The sequence below is a fragment of the Camellia sinensis genome, chromosome 6 (assembly GCF_055761805.1).
Source record: "Camellia sinensis isolate YWXY chromosome 6, ASM5576180v1, whole genome shotgun sequence".
NCBI lineage: Eukaryota > Viridiplantae > Streptophyta > Magnoliopsida > Ericales > Theaceae > Camellia > Camellia sinensis.
Genome location: NC_138966.1, coordinates 193,847,975 through 193,867,305, shown reverse-complemented (window position 1 = coordinate 193,867,305; position 19,331 = coordinate 193,847,975). Strand labels below are relative to the sequence as shown.

General features: G+C 33.8%; 1 protein-coding gene across 6 annotated transcripts; it reads right to left on the bottom strand.

The window, feature by feature from the left end:
• Positions 1 to 1,649: 1,649 nt before the first annotated feature.
• On the bottom strand, positions 1,650 to 18,412 carry LOC114308059 (acyl-CoA-binding domain-containing protein 4). Of its 6 annotated transcripts, none has more exons than XM_082875738.1 (17): positions 17,962 to 18,412; positions 17,681 to 17,767; positions 16,815 to 16,893; positions 16,586 to 16,738; positions 16,365 to 16,442; positions 16,006 to 16,110; positions 15,438 to 15,504; positions 15,280 to 15,341; positions 14,283 to 14,422; positions 14,000 to 14,126; positions 13,755 to 13,869; positions 13,114 to 13,202; positions 12,576 to 12,659; positions 12,164 to 12,499; positions 2,665 to 3,192; positions 2,508 to 2,567; positions 1,650 to 1,956 (listed from the first exon to the last, which is right to left on the bottom strand). In XM_082875738.1, the coding sequence occupies exons 2-17, from the start codon at positions 17,716 to 17,718 to the stop codon at positions 1,873 to 1,875; spliced, it is 2,145 nt and encodes a 714-aa protein (XP_082731864.1). In that variant the 5' UTR covers positions 17,719 to 17,767; positions 17,962 to 18,412; the 3' UTR covers positions 1,650 to 1,872. The 6 variants fall into 6 exon arrangements, with proteins under 6 accessions (XP_082731864.1, XP_082731866.1, XP_082731867.1 ...); XM_082875740.1 differs by having other exon boundaries at positions 2,665 to 3,189; XM_082875741.1 differs by having other exon boundaries at positions 2,665 to 3,189; positions 17,681 to 17,754; positions 17,962 to 18,390.
• Between the last annotated feature and the right edge of the window lie 919 nt (positions 18,413 to 19,331).

Genomic DNA, 19,331 nt, shown 5'->3' with positions numbered 1-19,331 from the left:
CTTTTTTCTTGGACAATATTACCAAAGTACCATGTTACTGTAAAATAAAGTAATTGTCAAACAGAACAAAATATTACTGAAAGACAGAATAACATGTTAATGTCAAACAGAGTAATATGTTATTGTTCCTATTTACATCAATTTCAAATGTAATATTTTAAATTTTTTTTATAAAGAATTTCATAGTCAACATGAATTTTATTTGATAGATCTTGATAAAAGAATTCTAAAAATATTAATTTTATTAAAAATCAATATCTACATCAAAAGTTATTTTATTTGAAAGTTTAATATTTTGATAATAGTAATATTTATTAAACTTTTCAAGCAAAATTTTGTGTGATTATCCTTGGAGCATCCCCATCTCTCCCTTTATAATGCCTCCTTACTAAAAATAAAGAGTTTTTTTGTCAAAACATATCCTTAACAATTCCCTTATCCGACCTCCCAAATATAAGTATTGTTACAGTGACTCCTTATTCCTCACATCTGATAAATTTTTATTTTATATTTGATAAAGGCGTGAAGAATATCCTCCCAAATGTCCCGTGAAATCCCTAGAGCTAAAGAAAAAAAATGTTCAAAATTAACTTGACCGGATCCAACCGATCGAACCTGTTTGTTTTCCTCTTCCTGCTGTGCTGCAACATGTTGGGTTGTTTGTTGCATGTGTATTTATTATTTTATTATTAAAAAAATATTTAAATTTAAAAATAATTAAAAATATTATTTTAATAAAATAAAAAAAGAATAGTGAATTTGTTGAAAAAAATAGATGAAAAAGTAATTTTTAAAATAAAAAATAAATTTTTTAATAATATTTTAAGATAAAATTTAGATACTCTGATAAGAATACTATTCATGTATTAAAATTTTATTAGGAGAAAATTTTGATCAAAAACTCCGTTTAAAAGCTGTAACATGACATTGTCACGTAACAAGAACTTGCCACCTAATTTTTATTTTTATTTTTATTATATGAGAAAGGGAGAAATCTTGCCACACAACCTTAATTAACCTCCCTAAAAAAATGATCAATTAAGTTAATCTCAATTGATTTCCAAATAGATTAATTCTACAAGTCAAACAAATTCAATTAAAATTTATTGATATAGTAAAATTGTAAAAGCATTTTTAAAATAAAAATCAAGGGGAATGCACCAATAAATCTCAAATTAATAACTTATCCACTGTTTAGTCCTAAAAGTTTTCTTATAGACGGAAAGGTCCCATTACAATGTTTCAAATATCAGATTAATGTTTCGAACATTAGATTTTGAACATCAGATTAATGTTTGGAACATTAGATTTCGAACATCAAATTAATGTTTCGAACATTAGATTGATGTGCAAATGGGACTAAATGGAGCATAAGAAAATTTTTAGGACTAAATGGTTCAACTTTTCAGAAATTAGGACTTATGGATAAATTTTCCAAAAACGGAATCCTGCGAAAAGGAAAAAAATAATCAAGTGAGTTAAGAAATCTAACATAAATATGTGCCCATCTAATAATTTATGATCATTGTGACCATTTTTTTCCTTTTTTAAAAAAAAAATAATAATAATAATCAAATGCCCCTTCTCCTAGGGGGAGAGACTGCGTTCCCTAGTTATTGATGACACAATTATAACAAAAAGATAACTAGTGAACTCCCTAAAGTGTACATTTGCAGCTTCATTGCCAATGCCATCTCTACAGACTTGTGATACAAGGAACAAACATGTTCTGGATCTATATTTTACAATATGGAGCACCAACATCAAGTACTTTAATAAACAAAGAAATACTACTACAAAATATTATAAATACATAACTGATGTGCGTGTACAAAAATATGACCTTAACAGCGCGGAGAATTGATCTCTGTGCTATACATGATGGAAAGGTTTCCTTGGGGTTGGTGCTCGGGTTTCCACAGACTGCAATCTTTGTTTCAGATGGAAAACTTCAACCTGCAAATTTGTATGTATATGGAATTGGAATAGTATAGGCCCACAATTGCATCATAAAACATGTTACAAGATTATTTTCATAGTGACTGTACTTGAATTGCAGTGTTCAAAACTCGACGCATTTTTTATTAGGAGGTGTGGTAGGTAAATTGGGTCCTAATCAGAACCCAACTATGAATGAAAATTTAGAGTCTTGCATGCGAGTTAGGATGATTATCTATAACTTCGATGGCTACAATAGGCAATTTTGAGTGCAAGTACATGTCTGAGTGTCAAATTTATTTAATTTTCATGTCAATGACACCAAGACACAATTAGATTTCATATTTCTCAAATACTTATTTTATTTGTAAGAATAAAACGATGTTTACACACTAAACTGAACTACTTATACAAACTTGTGGGGCATGTAGAATACGTATCTCAAACTCTCACCAAGGGTCAAATGTCCTAAACGGGCGCTTCACAACTTTAGAAGAGTTCATATAACATAGTTTAGAACAACAGTATAAATAGCTGTAATAAAGATCAATATCATTTGGAAGCCATACCTGTAGTTGGAGTGCCCTTGCCCTTTCTCCCGCAAGTACTCCTCTAGTTGAATGCAACTCCTAAAACAAAAGGGTAGGATAAGCAAACCCGATGATATATTCAAACTCACAAATCACAAATTTGAATCCACATGAGAAGATGATGTAATTACAGTACCTTCTGTGTATCATCCAACACTGCCTTGAGGAAAGCCACATCATGCTCAAGCCTTACATTGTCAGAGTGGACAATATTTGATACGTTGTTGGCCTCTTCTTGTGCCAGCTCAACTCCAGCCAGCTTCTCTTTCAGCAATTCCATCTCCTTGACCGCATCTGTCAGTTTTTTTTCCATCTCTTGTCTGCTCTTGAGAACAGAAGATAAGTTCTTCTCTGCAGCTTCCCGGCTAGCCAATGCAACTGCCAGCTGTCCTTCCAAAATTCCGTTCTTTTTTATTAGGGCAGCCATTTTTGTTCCATACAGTTGATAGATGCTTGAAGGAACTGACGGTCCTCCTGATTTACCATCAGTTTCTAATAATACGACTATATCATCATTATCAGTTGGAAGATTTCCATTTCCTTTGTTGTGGGTGTTCGAACCATCAGATTCAAATAAAGATGTTTCTTCTGAATTGACTTTATTCCCAGTAATGTTAGCCTGAACACCCATATCAAGTTGTTTTGTTCTCTGCTCTGCTACCTGCTGGAACAAGAACTTGGGAATATCAGTTGGATTGGGTTTTTGAGGTTCTAAGCAGCATCAGTTACTTGTATCTTGTTGTGGAAACAGAGTGGGAAAGAATGACATGTGATTCATGCATGGGAGTTAGGATGGACCGCCACAAAACGAAAATGTTGGAATCCAGACCATTTGGTTTCGAAAGATGGATAGTGGGAAAGAATGACAACTGATGAGTGGGAACAAGAAAATCCTAGGGAAACAGGTTTCTACATCTCAATAACTTATCTTTGGTTTCAATCTATGAAGCACGGATACTCCGAAATAGCTGCCGTACGCATATCGGATACGTATCGGATACGGATACGCGCCCGATACGGCGGGATTCGTATCAGATACGGGAAATGGAGTATCCAATTTTTTTTTTTAATTTTTGAATTTCGGATACGGCTCGGATACGCGAGGATACGGTAAGGATACGGTCAAGATACGGTATGGATACGGCGGGGCAAAAAAATAATTTAAAACCTTTAAATTGGGGTCAAATTGTAAAATATGAAAAAAATATAAAATGAAACACAAAATATAGAGTTCTTCGTACAGCTAGGTCGAACCAAGGTCGAACCAAACACAAGAACCAAACTCTCTCTTACCTGGGTCAAACAGCAGCCGCGAAGGAGGAGGAGGAGGAGTTCGTCGTCGTCTCGGACAGCAGTCGCCGATCGTCGATCAGACAGGAGCTCCACGATCGGCTTTGAGGTTCGTCCCTCTCTCTCTCCCTTTCGCTCCCTCTGTCTCCCTCTCATCCCCTCCCCCCTCTCGAGTCGCGATCTCACGAACTCTCTCTCTCTCGAGTTCGATCTGTCTGTCTGGTTGGAGATCGCGACTCGATCTCATCCCCTCCCCCCTCTCGACTCGATCTCATCTCATTTGTCTTTATTTTATTTTTTTTAAATTTTTTTTTAATTGTTGAATGTATACTCTGCGATTTGCAAATCAAATAAGATTTAAAAAAAAAAAAAAAAAAACTTATATATATTATTCGGTTTAAATAAAACAAACAAATAAATAAGGTAAAAAAACAAATAAATAAATAAACAAATAAGGTAAAAAAACAAATAAATAAATAAACTTATTAATAAATAAATAAATAAATAAAATAAGGTAAAAAAAACTTATTAGTAAATAAATAAATAAATAAACTGATTAAAAATAAAATTTGTCAACTTATAAAATTATAAACTTTGTAAACTTATTAATAAATCAAATAAGGTAAAAAAACACTTATTAATAAATACATAAATAAACTTATTGATAAATAAATGAACTTTGTAAATTTTTTCTCCCTTAATTTGGGATTGAATTGCATTATGGTTGTTATGGGTGATGTTATTGTAGGACAATCTTCACTGTATTTAAAAGATTTAATTCTATTGTGTACACAACAACAAATAGAATTTAAAGAAATAAAGAAAAGGAGAGAATTTGTTTGATTACAAAAATCAAACTCGAAATAAAAATAAATAAATAAAAACAGATTTTATTTTGTTACAAAAACAAAATTAAAATCTGATTTAAATAAATAAAAACAACACCGAAAATAAATTAAATAACTTACTTGATTTAATTTCTTTGAATTATTTTCTGATCAAGTCCAGTGTTTGACACTGTGTCCTTAAGACAGATTCGTCCTCTCCACGGTGCTTTCAGAATTTGGACGTCTATCTCCCAGGATAAAATGATCTACTACAAACAATAGCAGCACTACAAATTGTTTGCCTTACGAACACACTAAGTGTTTACACTCTTTCTGACAAGTAAATAATGCAGCAAAATGAAGAGGAAGTTTGCAGAATTATGAAGGACGAAAATTAGAGTTTCAAAATCCAAATGAGGGTGGTCCTATTTATAGATGTGAAGGTGGCTCTTGGATTTGAAATAAACAGGTATGTAACTCTTGGTTTTGAATTGAACAGGTATCATACCTGTTGGGTTTTGAATTCAAACAGATTTGAATTAATTCAAACAGATAGTAAAACGGGAAGGGCCCTGTTTGGGTGTGCATTAATTCCAAAACAGTTTATTTCTGTTTGAAACCGGGAAGGGCCCTGTTTGGGTGAACAAATAATCCAAACCAATTTAATTTGAATTATGGATTTTATTTTAATAAAAAATAAAATTAAATTCAAATGTTTTTGGCCCAAAAAGATTAGAAGCCCAACCCAACCACACACCACGCACCCGCGCCCAGCCCAGCCCGCCCGACCGACCGGACGGACGGCGGCGGCGGCGCGCGCGCGTGTGTGGTGATTTTTGGGTCCAATGGGTCTAGCCCATTTTGCCCATAACCTCTCCCTCTAAAACACTTGGGTACCCCTTGGGGCACACCCCAAGAATCACACCCTAAGCCTTATAAACCCTTTCAAAACCTCCCACCAAATCAATGTGGGACAAACCAATTTACAACCTTAAGGAATTTCCACCAAAACTCCATTTCCATGGAGCACACTTTGGCTTCAATTTCCCATTCACTCGGTAATGGTTTTGAGCAACCAAATATACCACGTGAATCACAACGCGGCATAGAACGCGTTACCACTTTGACCCGAGTAAATTGACACTCGGGGCCCACCTAAAAAATAGACCAAACTTAGGAAAAAATTCTGGTTTTATCCAGAATTTTATAACCATTTCCAACAATCCCCCACATGAATGGAATTTGATGACAACGGAAATGCAACAATATGCAGACTTAACGAAAGAGTATAAGTCGAAAATATCTTGCATCAGGATAGGTAGTTTTCGGCTTTGAACCTTCCCTAGTGATAACCTATCGGACTTACTGGCTAACCAATGGACGCGATGCCTTGAATTGTTCAGCCGTTTGTGTAAGCCAAGACAATAGATTTCACACAAAATATCTTCTAACACATCGTGGTTCTCACTGTTGTGTTCATTTTGGCCTTGAACGCACCTGGTTTTCATAAGTGTTTCTAGAGAATTTAGCCTCTTCATTCTCATAGAACCGGCCCCAGTTCAACACTCATATAGGTGATTCTTATTGTGAGTATCTCCTTATACTCGTCTTGATTTTATGTCTTAACCAAGATATAAGTAATCATTAAAAGCAAAGCTTATCCTTATACCCCTGCAGACAACATATGTTGCAGATATCACTCTCACCATAGGAATGGGTAGGAATTTTAATCCCTTGGTGATTTCTGGCGAGCCATACATAACTTAGTTGTCCCTTTGAACTTAGTTCTTGGGATCTCCAGTCATATAAGTAGGGTTACCATTATGACGACTCTTATGTAATAGGCTTTAATCCCATCCCCTTTGATGAACTATACACTAGCTCTTTTGTCAAACCTTTTGTTAACAGATCCGCAATATTCTCTTTAGATTTTATATAATCTATTGAGATTATTCCGTTTGACAACAATTGCCTTACGGTATTATGTCGACGACGAATATGTCGTGACTTACCATTATACATATGATTCTGTGCCCTACCTATTGCAGATTGACTATCACAATGAATGCAAATAGCCGGCACAGGTTTTGGCCACATTGGAATGTCTTCTAAGAAGTGACGAAGCCATTCTGCTTCTTCACCTGCTTTGTCTAAAGCAATGAACTCGGATTCCATTGTGGATCGTGCGATGCAAGTTTGTTTCGTGGACTTCCAAGAAACAGCAGCGCCTCCTAGAGTAAAGACATATCCACTAGTGGATTTTGAATCTTTAGTATCCGATATCCAATTGGCATCACAATAACCTTCGAGTACTGCTGGATATCGAGTAAAGTTCAAACCATGATCACGAGTAAATCTTAGATATCTAAGAACTCGAATGATCGCTTTTCCAATGGTCTTCTCCAGGGTTACTAGTGTACCTACTCAATTTACTGATAGCATAAGCTATATCAGGACAAGTACAATTCATTAGGTACATTAGGCTTCCAATGATTTGGGAGTATTTTAACTGAGACACTGCATCACCTTTTTTTTTCGATAAATAAAGACTGATGTTTACAGGTGTTCTAGCTAAATTCAAATCATCCTTGATAAATTTATCAAGAATTTTCTCAATATAATGAGATTGAGATAATGCATATCCGTCAGATGTTTTAGTAATTTTCATTCCTAATATAACATCTGCGACCCCCATATCTTTCATATCAAATCTTTTGTTAAGCATCTGCTTAGTTGATTTGATCATGTTTTGACTGCTTCCAATGATAAGCATGTCATCCACATAAAGACAAACTATGACATATCCTTGGTCAGTGTTTTTAACATAGACGCATTTGTCACATTCGTTTATCTTAAACCCATTAGTAAGCATTGCATGATCAAATTTTTCATGCCATTGCTTAGGTGCTTGTTTTAATCCATAAAGGGATTTTACAAGTCGACAAACTTTCTTTTCTTGTCCTGATACTACAAACCCTTCGGGTTGTTCCATATAGATCTCTTCATTTAGATCACCGTTTAAGAAAGCTGTCTTAACATCCATTTGATGTATTTCTAAATTAAACAACGCTGCTATAGCAATAAGCATGCGAATGGATGTTATTCTTGTCACAGGGGAATATGTGTCAAAATAGTCCAGACCTTCCTTTTGTCTGTAACCTTTAACAACAAGTCTTGCTTTATACTTGTCAATTGAACCATCTGCTTTTATTTTTCTCTTGAATATCCATTTATATCCAAGAGGTTTAGAACCTGGTGGAAGATCCACCAATTCCCAAGTATGATTTTGCATAATGGATTCAATTTCATTATTAACAGCCTCTTTCCACAAAGGTGCTTCAGGACCTATCATTGCTACCTTAAAGCTTTGAGGTTCATTTTCTAACAAGTATGTCAGAAAATCTGGACCAAAGGATTTTGATGTTCTCGCTCTCTTACTTCGTCTAGGTTCATCATTAGTTAAATCCTGTTGGTCAAGACTATTACTAGTCTCTTGTATTTGATTGTCATTAGTCTATTGACTTTGTGTACAATCATAAGTTCTTTTCTGTGAACTTAATTCCTGTCCTTTCTTGTAAGAAAAGACATGTTCAAAAACACAGCATTCCTTGACTCTATAATAGTGTTCATATTTATATCAGGTATATCTGATTTATAAGTCAGAAACCGATATGCACTATTATTCTGAGCATAACCAATAAACACACAATCTACTGTTTTTGGTCCAATCTTAGTCTTTTTAGGAACAGGTACTTCAACTTTTGCCAAACACCCCCACACTTTTAAGTATTTGTAGGAAGGTGGTCGACCTTTCCACAATTCATAAGGAATGCTTTTGGTTTTCTTGTGGGGTATTCTATTAAGAACATAATTAGCAGACAATATTGCTTCCCCCCACAAGTTCTGTGGTAAACCTGAACTTAGTAATATGGCATTCATCATTTCTTTTAGGGTTCTATTCTTCCTTTCAGCAATTTCATTTTGCTGTGGAGAATAAGGGGCTGTAGTTTGGTGAATAATGCCATGTTGTGCACAAAATTCATTTAATGGTGCATCATATTCACCACCCCTATCACTTCTATTATAAATCAATGAATTTTTAAAACAAATTCAAAATAATTATGACTACTTAAGTCAGAATTAATGTTTTGACAAAATCATATCCTCATAAAAAATTTTGCCTAAGAATCAAACAATTCAAAAACCCATTTGATTATATACATTCTTGCAACTTAATAACAAATAAATGTCACTGTCATAAAAATATTTGTGACAGAAGAAAATTAAATTATCTCAACTAATGCAAGAGATACACCCCCATATTAATAAAATGGTTCATGGTTTTAACAAATTCTACTACGCAAGTAAAATAATTATTAATGACATCTCATGTCACATAATTCAATAATCAACATAAAAGATTTCTTAAATTACTTCCCAATTAAACGGACCGATATAATTACATACATCTTCATGTTTAAATTTCTCTGGTGTTCAAACACCCATTCAAAATTGATTAGAAATATTCAAATTAACATGCTTATGTCCAAAGTCGATATAACAATTTATCATTCCAAATCACTTGAAATTATTGTTAAGAAATAACTTGAGTTGATATCATACATGCATATCAAACGCATCAACTAAAAATAATGAATTAACAAAATAAATTAATCATGCACGATCCCATCACTTGCATCATGAAATAAAAGGATTCTCAACTCATAAATAAAATCCAACGCATTTAAACTTTAAACTTCAAAATGACAAAACATACCTTCATTTCATAAGTTTGATTTGTACATAAATAAACAAATTAAATATGCATTCAAATGTTCTTGTGAATATATATATATACTGACTCATGTGCAGAAACTATTCAAGACTATGAATCCACATTGTAATAAAAATAAAATTAGTTTGTAAAACTAATATTTTACTCTAGAAACAAATTCTTCCATGTATACTCACGATGAACTATGATAAAGTCAAAATAATTAACACATTTTCACAAAGGGTTCAAAAATAAGTGGTCTACCAAACAAAACCATAAGTCACTTATAAAATTAACAGATTGTGACCGAGTCACAAAGGTTACATGATAGATTAACAAAATTAATTTTCTAGTTACTAAAACTAGAAAATAAATTACAATACAAAATAATTTTATTTTCCTTGTTACTAAAACTAGTAAAATAAAATACCGAAATAATATCTGATTACAAAAATCAGAAAACCAAACCATAAATTAATTTTCTAGTTACTTAAACCAGAAAATAAATTATAACACAAAATCATTTTATTTTTCTTGTTACTAAAACTAGAAAATAAAATACCACAAAACTTATCTGATTACAAAAATCAGAACAAACACAAAATAATTTTCTAGTTACCAAAATTAGAAAATAAATTAAAACACAAAATAATTTTCTAGTTACTAAAACCAGAAAATAATTATAACAACAAAATAATTTTATTTTCCTTGTTACTAAAACTAGAAAAATAAAATATCACAAGAATTTTCTGTAATACCAAATAATATTCTGAATTGTTAATGACACCAGTATCGTACTACTAGTTGTTGTCAAAGAAAAGAGACAGTATATTACTACTATCTGTCAAATAGCATAAATCACTATTTGTTTTTCCAACCAGAATATTAATTTGAAAACACAGAAAATTAAATACAATGAAGATACCCAAAAAGGAATCTGTCTTAAGATTGTAGGACAATCTTCACTGTATTTAAAAGATTTAATTCTATTGTGTACACAACAACAAATAGAATTTAAAGAAATAAAGAAAAGGAGAGAATTTGTTTGATTACAAAAATCAAACTCGAAATAAAAATAAATAAATAAAAACAGATTTTATTTTGTTACAAAAACAAAATTAAAATCTGATTTAAATAAATAAAAACAACACCGAAAATAAATTAAATAACTTACTTGATTTAATTTCTTTGAATTATTTTCTGATCAAGTCCAGTGTTTGACACTGTGTCCTTAAGACAGATTCGTCCTCTCCACGGTGCTTTCAGAATTTGGACGTCTATCTCCCAGGATAAAATGATCTACTACAAACAATAGCAGCACTACAAATTGTTTGCCTTACGAACACACTAAGTGTTTACACTCTTTCTGACAAGTAAATAATGCAGCAAAATGAAGAGGAAGTTTGCAGAATTATGAAGGACGAAAATTAGAGTTTCAAAATCCAAATGAGGGTGGTCCTATTTATAGATGTGAAGGTGGCTCTTGGATTTGAAATAAACAGGTATGTAACTCTTGGTTTTGAATTGAACAGGTATCATACCTGTTGGGTTTTGAATTCAAACAGATTTGAATTAATTCAAACAGATAGTAAAACGGGAAGGGCCCTGTTTGGGTGTGCATTAATTCCAAAACAGTTTATTTCTGTTTGAAACCGGGAAGGGCCCTGTTTGGGTGAACAAATAATCCAAACCAATTTAATTTGAATTATGGATTTTATTTTAATAAAAAATAAAATTAAATTCAAATGTTTTTGGCCCAAAAAGATTAGAAGCCCAACCCAACCACACACCACGCACCCGCGCCCAGCCCCGCCCGACCGGACGGACGGCGGCGGCGGCGCGCGCGCGCGCGTGTGGTGATTTTTGGGTCCAATGGGTCTAGCCCATTTTGCCCATAACCTCTCCCTCTAAAACACTTGGGTACCCCTTGGGGCACACCCCAAGAATCACACCCTAAGCCTTATAAACCCTTTCAAAACCTCCCACCAAATCAATGTGGGACAAACCAATTTACAACCTTAAGGAATTTCCACCAAAACTCCATTTCCATGGAGCACACTTTGGCTTCAATTTCCCATTCACTCGGTAATGGTTTTGAGCAACCAAATATACCACGTGAATCACAACGCGGCATAGAACGCGTTACCACTTTGACCCGAGTAAATTGACACTCGGGGCCCACCTAAAAAATAGACCAAACTTAGGAAAAAATTCTGGTTTTATCCAGAATTTTATAACCATTTCCAACAGTTATATTGTTAAAATTGTTGAAATTTAATTGAATTGATGAATTTTTTGTTATGGATGATGCATTATGGTTGTTATGGGTGATGCTACATTAATGTTTTGTTTTATTTGTTTACTAAAAATTGTTGAAGTTTTATTTTTGTGTATGCTACATTACTAAAAATTGTGAAAAAAAATATTTTTTATGAACGTATCCCCGCCGTATCCGTATCCTACTTTTTCGAATTTTGCCGTATCGCAGTATCCGTATCGTACCCGTATCCCATATCCGTATCCGTGCTTCTTAGGTTTCAATGTAGAACATATCCTAGGTCGGGAAAATACAAGGCAGGCCAATGAAGTCAACAATGACCTACACAAAACGTGCAAATTGAACTTTCATATGTCCACAGAAGATGCAAATGTTCGATTTTGAACAAGGGATATCTACTTTCCGACATTTAAATGAATATTGAAATGCAACAGTGAGCAATTAGATGGGGAAATTAGTAGTTCACCTGTGAAGGACTTCCATCTTCAGAACTCTTTGCCATCATGCTGTCTTCCTCATCGTGAAATTTCTTGCGGAGTGAAATATTACCAGAAACAGGATTTGAATCCACAAGTAAAGACTCTGACAAAGATCTTCTACCAGAGCCATGGTGCTCAATTATAGATGCCAGATTTTGTTTCGCAACAGCATCAACTGACCCATTAAAAGAACCAGTACTCAATTGTGTAGCCAATCCTGTGGATGATAAGCGGTTTTCAGAGAGTAAAGATCCTGGACCTTTACTGGGAGCTAATCGCTGGCCTATAGATGATTCATTCTTTTCCATGGTCAGTACTTCAATCTGCCACAAAACAATGTGTTATTGGGTATCAACTAATGCGTTAACAGGAAACAATATTTGACAACTTATTTTTAACCTGATTTGAAGGCTCCTTCTTGGATCCCCCGAACACAACAAGAAAATCCCTTTCCTTGTGCTGCATGAGCACAAGGCTAAACCCCTGTGAAACAATAATCCATCAGCAAAATTGCCAACAAATAGCAGGAAGCAAATATCTGTTATTCCCAAGTGACAAAAGTTGAGTGAGAAAATTTTCGTATGTAACCGTAAAAATGATATATTCTGTGAAGAGAACTGGTAACACGGAAACAAAAAAGAAGAGAACAAGATTCAAGTCCTGCAGTATTATATTCTAACTAGCATACAAGTTGACAATCACAGCCATGTTAGGTGTGGCCAATTGGCCAAACCATCCAACCCCAAAGGAAAGCAGAAAATAATTTGAAAAAATGTGAACGAGAAAGCATAACATAAACATTCTCAGGAATTCATTTTAATTACCTTCCAATGAATAATAAAACCTACAAGTCACACTTTGTTGAAAGTCCAATAATAATGTTGTAAAGACCTACTTTTATTAGACTTGGACAAGCTGCAAAATCAACAAACTGTACCTTGTTGGTGGTGATAGAAGATGGAGGAGATGCAACAGAAACAGACCACTCTTGTTTTAAAACATCAAAAATCAACATTTCTGTATGTCCTGGAAAACAGAGAGAATAGAATAGAAAGAAAAGTAAAGGAATTTCTCTGTAAGAGCAAACAGAAATCTAAAATGCATATTAGGTGACATGCATAAGTGTGAGTCATTGGATTCTTTGTAGATACCAAATAACTACACAACCAAAGGCAATAAAAGAACCAAACAATAGCAAAATTATAATAAATTCAAACCAATAGTCTCAAGTGCCAACTAATTTTGCCATTTTTCCTTTCTTTCAAGTAATAGGAGTTACATGAGTAATCCTTCTCTTTGATTTTATATTATTCTTCCCACTTTTAATAAATATAAGTATATTCTTCTTTCTGCTTTTAATCTTCTCCTCTTAGAATGCATACATAGGTCCCAATGTCCCAAACCACACATGAGATGGTCACCATCATAACAAAAATAGATGAAAAGAGTAGGCAATAAGCCAAATTGTCACATTAAACCCGACATCAAAAAGAAATTATGTTCCTCATTCAGAGTTGCACCCTGGAAGAAACAGATTAGAGAAGTTTGAATACATTCTTCTCAGATTGTGAGACATACGTTTTTTCCTGCTACCACCCCCAGCAATGTACCATTTAGTTCCACGCAGGACTCCACAACAGCCAGCTCTGGGTGATGGATGAAAACCTCGTATCTTAATTTTCGACCATATCATCTGAAGAAAACATCCATATGCATGTATCAGAAATTTGCAGATAAGATGTGATTTTGCATCACTAAAGAAATCAGATGTCAACCACCAAGACCAATAATATTAACTAGAAAAATTTAAAAGTTGAACACACCGTCTCAAAGTCAAGTGAATATATGTCATTCAAAGTCTTCGACTTCGATGCTCCTCCAAAAATTAGAAGCATTTTATCACCATAAAGAGCAGCCACGTGGTTAGATCTTGGAGATGGTCCTTGTCCTCTGCACACATGCACAGTGCGCCAGGCAACTAGTTAATAGCTTCTGAATGGAATTTGATGTACAACAAAGAATTAAGGTCTGAAATTGTCGACAAGCAACATTTTTTTTCCATCGTTTCAGAAAATATTTTGATACAATATGCTGCAGACTACTCACGTGCAATGAAGAGGAAGCCAAGTAAAAGACTTCAAATCAAACATATGTAAATCACTGAGTTTCTTCCGTTTAGCATTTTCACCTCCAAATAGAATTAAAACAGAGTTTGCCCTAACTACAGTGTGACCACTGCGAGCAACCTGCAATGCATATCCATTTTAGTTAAAAATTTTGTGCATTGTTGTCAAATAGGATCTTCAAAAGGGAAAGCATATCAATAAAATATTTCTCAAGAAAGGGATCACAGTGCATACAAATTCAACGCACAAGTGCACTACCAAACAATTTCTCAACTAACAGAAAGAAATTGCTACCACTTATTTATTAATGGGGGAACTATATACAGTTGGGAGTTGAGAAAAAAATTACCAACACATGGAGGGATGCAACCCACAGCCTTTCATTTGCACCCCACCACAGACACTTGCACACCTATGTGTTCGTAAAAAATTTTCCCATCTCTCACCCGATTGTAGTTCCCCCTGTTGGGTCGGTGGACCCTGATAAATACTGTTCACTCAAACACTGGGTCCAATAGGGGGATTTGAGGGAGCGCCTCTTTTAGGTTGAGAGAGAGTTGTATTTTTCTGATCATAGTGAAAATCGCACCAACCGTAGACGTAATCCTATTATGGGGTGAACTACATAAATCCTTGTGTTCTTGTGTGTGTGATTTGTTTGAATCGTTAATTTCTTTCTTATTTGTTATTTCGTGTCTCACCGATCTTGGTTAGGAAGGGTCAATTCCTAACACCCCCTTTATTAATTAATTTTTTTTTTTTTTTTTTTATAAAGTAAGAAATTGCTACCACATGTGATGCTAACTCATCATTTCCTTTGAAAAAAACTAAGACCATCATAACCAAAAAAAAAAAAAACTGATTCAGAGTACAAGGTAAAAACCCCTGTCCATCTCAGTAGATAGTGCCTCATATTATGTATCAGGAAACCAATGACAAGTTGTTCACTTTTCAAATCCTCAGGTCAGAAAGAGTACCGGAACATCTCCCTTTGCTTCCATAAGTGACCAGCACTCAGTTTCTGTGTCAAATGCCCATACTGCAAAAGCGAAAGTTTGAAAATTTTGAGATCATGTAAAAGAGCAAACAGAATACAGAAAGCAGTCAAAATCGCGGTAAACAACCACACGGCAACCTGAAACTCTGTCACTTGCTGGGTCAGTTTTCCCTCCAATGAGAAGCACCTTTTTCCCCCAAGAAACCTAGAATGCACAAACGACAAACATACCTTTCAGCATGGGAACAATTCCGAAGTTTTGGTTCCCCACCATCATTCAGTTAAGCAACTAAATGGATGCTGACTCAACAATCATGCAATATAGACTCTCCATACACAAAACAAAAAAACTCTCCACAAGGCTCCTAGGCTATGATAACTTGATGTTTTTCAGTGTCACTCTCATAATGCCCCTTAAATGGACCTAAACCAACCTGCTTTCATGTAATTTTCATATAACAATCCTATATGTGACACCATAATCTTTTTACTTCGGGAGAAGAATCAATAACATAAAAGCGAAATTCAACACCTAGGGGTCTAATAATCTTTTCATTGATCAGCATTTATAGTTTTTTTTAAATCAGTTTCTTGAATACACACATATTCTAGATTTAGACAGAGTTTACCCAGCATTTCAGTTTTGACTAAAAGCAAGCATTGTGCACAAAAATATTACGAGACCAAAGTTAAGATGCAGTCATACCAGACTATGACCCTTGCATGCAGGGATCTTTAGTGGCAGATTAGTTGGTGAAAGGTAAAGCTTTGACGAAGCTGTGGTCCAGGAGAATCTGTCAAAGTTAAGCACCTGCAAAGAGCAATGAAATAAATAAAACATTGCAAAGAGCAATGAAATAAATAAAACATAGCGGCTAAAAATCTGAACAAATGGATCCATATGGTATAATCTCTTATATAAGTGTTAGTACCTAAGGTTTGTAAATTAATGATTCCCCACTAATGCTACCTATTATGCAAATTCAACGTGAAGAACTTAAATGACTAATGTACCCCAAGAACTATCTACAACATATATTCATAGAAAAGGTCACATCCTTCTACCTGCACATCTTCTAACATTCCGTCTGTAGATTCACCACCAACTACAACCATCTTGTTTCCAATTACAGCTGCGGCATGCTATTCAGGGGGGGAAGAAAAAAAATCAGGAAAAAGAAAAAAAAAAGTAATGTCTTCACTTTTGGATAAAAAAATCAGTACCCTGTTAATTGTAATAATACATAATCACAGCAACCTCAGCACTGAAAGAAAAAATGTTTTACATTGAAACGAGGTGTAGGCTTGTCCCCAGCAATTGACAGCCCCATCCAATTCTCAGAGTTCCCCAAAGTGCAATCATTAAGATCAGGTGCAGCAGATGAGCATTGAAAATTGGGTTCATCAGAATTATTAATTGGAGGTGTAACACCTTCACCCTGTAATATTTGATGAATTTAACAAACATGGTTAATGATGCAACACTAAAATGTGTAAGTGAGTTGGAATCCTTACATTGGAATTGCCACTGCGCTTTGGGTGTCTTATTGGACTTCTAGTTCCATGAGCAGACTCTGAAAGTGGAGTTTTCAACCTAAGGCAAGATAAAAATTATATTAGAAAAATAACATTTGAGTAACTTGTGATTTCAAAGGGCTATCTCATTTATCAGAATTTGAAGCATTAAAAATGTATCTAACAATTAGTTTCTAAAGCAGACACCTATCTTTGAGTAAGAAGAACTTCAGCACAGGGAAAAAGAAAATAAAACCCACAAATTAGGAAACCCAACCCAACAAAGAAGGGGAAGGTAGTGATTACAACTACCGCAATTACCACCTCCACCGCCACTTCAAAGGTTTCACCACTTCCCACCCACAGCAACTACTACCTCCTTCACTAGCATTAACCCAATAAGAAAATAATAAGACTGTGACTACCATGGAGACAAGGAGAGCCCAAGTGCCGATTTCTTATTTTAAAATTATATATCTCAATGCACATCCCAAACTTCTCATCATTTGAACCCAAATCTGATCACAAAAATATAAAGTTCTATAAAAAAAAATAATAATAAATAAAAAGATATTGGGTTATTATGAGATACAAAATTTAAGAAAATCTAAGAAAATTAGGACTAACACAAAAAGTGAAAGAAGTCTATTCTAACTAATTTGGTGGTTTCAAATTCGTAAAGCTTCTAATTCTTCAACTTCTATCCTATTCAGAGTCTTCAGAACTAAGCACACAAACCAACATAGTTTCACATTCAACACAACTACCATACATTTTCAAATTCCATATCTATATATACATAACATTATGGAACATAGGAGTATATATATTCATGTATTTATACAAGAGTATGGGTAGGGATTTACCTCCCAATCTTCATTCGTCTGCGAGAAAACCCAAACATTTTGACGCTTCTTCTCCAGCTAAAACCTCTCCAATCCTGCTAAAACAAACTTCATCACAACAACAACAACCCACCATTCACAAGAGTCAAATGACCTCAAACAACAAAGAAATGCAGCCACATTTTCATCAAAAAAAAAGAAGGAAAAAAAAAAAAAAAGGCCCTAAAACAAACACACTCCCTATCTCTCTCTGTCTATATATAAACACAAATTCATAAGCAAAAAGTGCCAAAAGAACATACCTGTGAAGGAAAATCCGACAGTAACAGTTAGGGTCTCTTTACACACGCATTTTGCGTTGATAGGTCAAATTAATGGAGAGAGTCAGAGAAAGTGAAAACCCATTGAAGAGGACTCTGAAGCAAGCAAACCCATCAACAAAAAGATTGAAAAGGACAGAGTAGTGAGTAGCCTCTGCCACTGGCTATTGCTGCTGCAAATGAATGCAAATGTGTGTGTTGTCGATTTGGGTTTCTGGATTTTCGGTGATTGACAAAACATAAACAAAAACACAAACACAAACACAAACAACCATATAATGATTTTAATTTATGCATATCGAGTTGGGATTTTCGTAGTAGGGGTGAAAGTGAGCTGTCGTGTTGGCGCATGTTAGCATTTGTTTGTTTGTTGTTTGTTTGTTTGCATCACATGGCCTGCGTATTGAAAGTGAGCATGTGTTGAGTACAACTTGGTTTTAAACTCAAAATTTATAATTAAAAATAAAAAATTAGACACTATTTACCATTTCTTGTATTGGTATATATTTTATATTTTTTTAAATTAGGTCACTTCTTTATTTTTATTTTTTTGCATCTAGTAAAAAGTTAAAAAGTAGATGTTGGAGTGTTTGACATAACTTATATAAGTAGACTTATTTAAATAAGTGTACTTATTTATGTTACATCATTTTTTTATTTTTTTATATATTTTTTTGTAAAAAGTTAAAAAGTATGTTTATTTAGATCATTGTAAATATCAGGCCAAGTTTGGGAAGATTAAATAAGTGCATTTTTTTATTTTTCTTGTATTATGTGTAGAAAAAATAGAGAGGAGATGTTGATTGATGTGACCCAAAAAAGATAAAAAGATGAAATAAGTGCACTTTTTTAGTTTGTGAAAAATTCTACTATACACACTCCTTGAAAGAATATATTATATGCACCTTTAATTATGTTATTTTCTTATATAGTTATGATCAATTTTCTTTTTTAATCATGACAATATTTTAGTTATGACTCTGAAATCTTTGATTATATCTCATATAGTGTTTGGTTAAGATTTTTTTTTATTTTAAATTATGACTCAAAAGTATGAAATTATATCATTTTCTTCTTAGATAGTATTTTTCCTAATTTGTAGATAACTAATATTTTTAACTTATTTTAAATTTTTTTAATTAATAAAATTATAAGTAGAAATCATATCAAATATTTCAAGTTAAAAATTGATAACTACAAATCAAAAGATAAAATTTAAAGAGCAAATTACACTTTGTTCCCTTTATGTTTGATTATTTTTTTTCAATTTGACCCTTGAATTTTTTTTTTTCCACTTTAACTTTTAATATTTTTTTTTCTTTCTAATTAATCCTAAAGCTAATTTATATTCA

Coding starts and splice junctions, on each gene's coding strand:
- LOC114308059 (XM_082875738.1), bottom strand. CDS start 17,718: ATGTTTGGGTTTTCTCGCAGACGAATGAAGATTGGGAG. Junction 13,203..13,754: donor GGGTGGTAGCAGGAAAAAAC/GTATGTCTCACA, acceptor TCTGTTTTCCAG/GACATACAGAAATGTTGATT. Junction 3,193..12,163: donor AAGATGGAAGTCCTTCACAG/GTGAACTACTAA, acceptor TTCTTGTTCCAG/CAGGTAGCAGAGCAGAGAAC.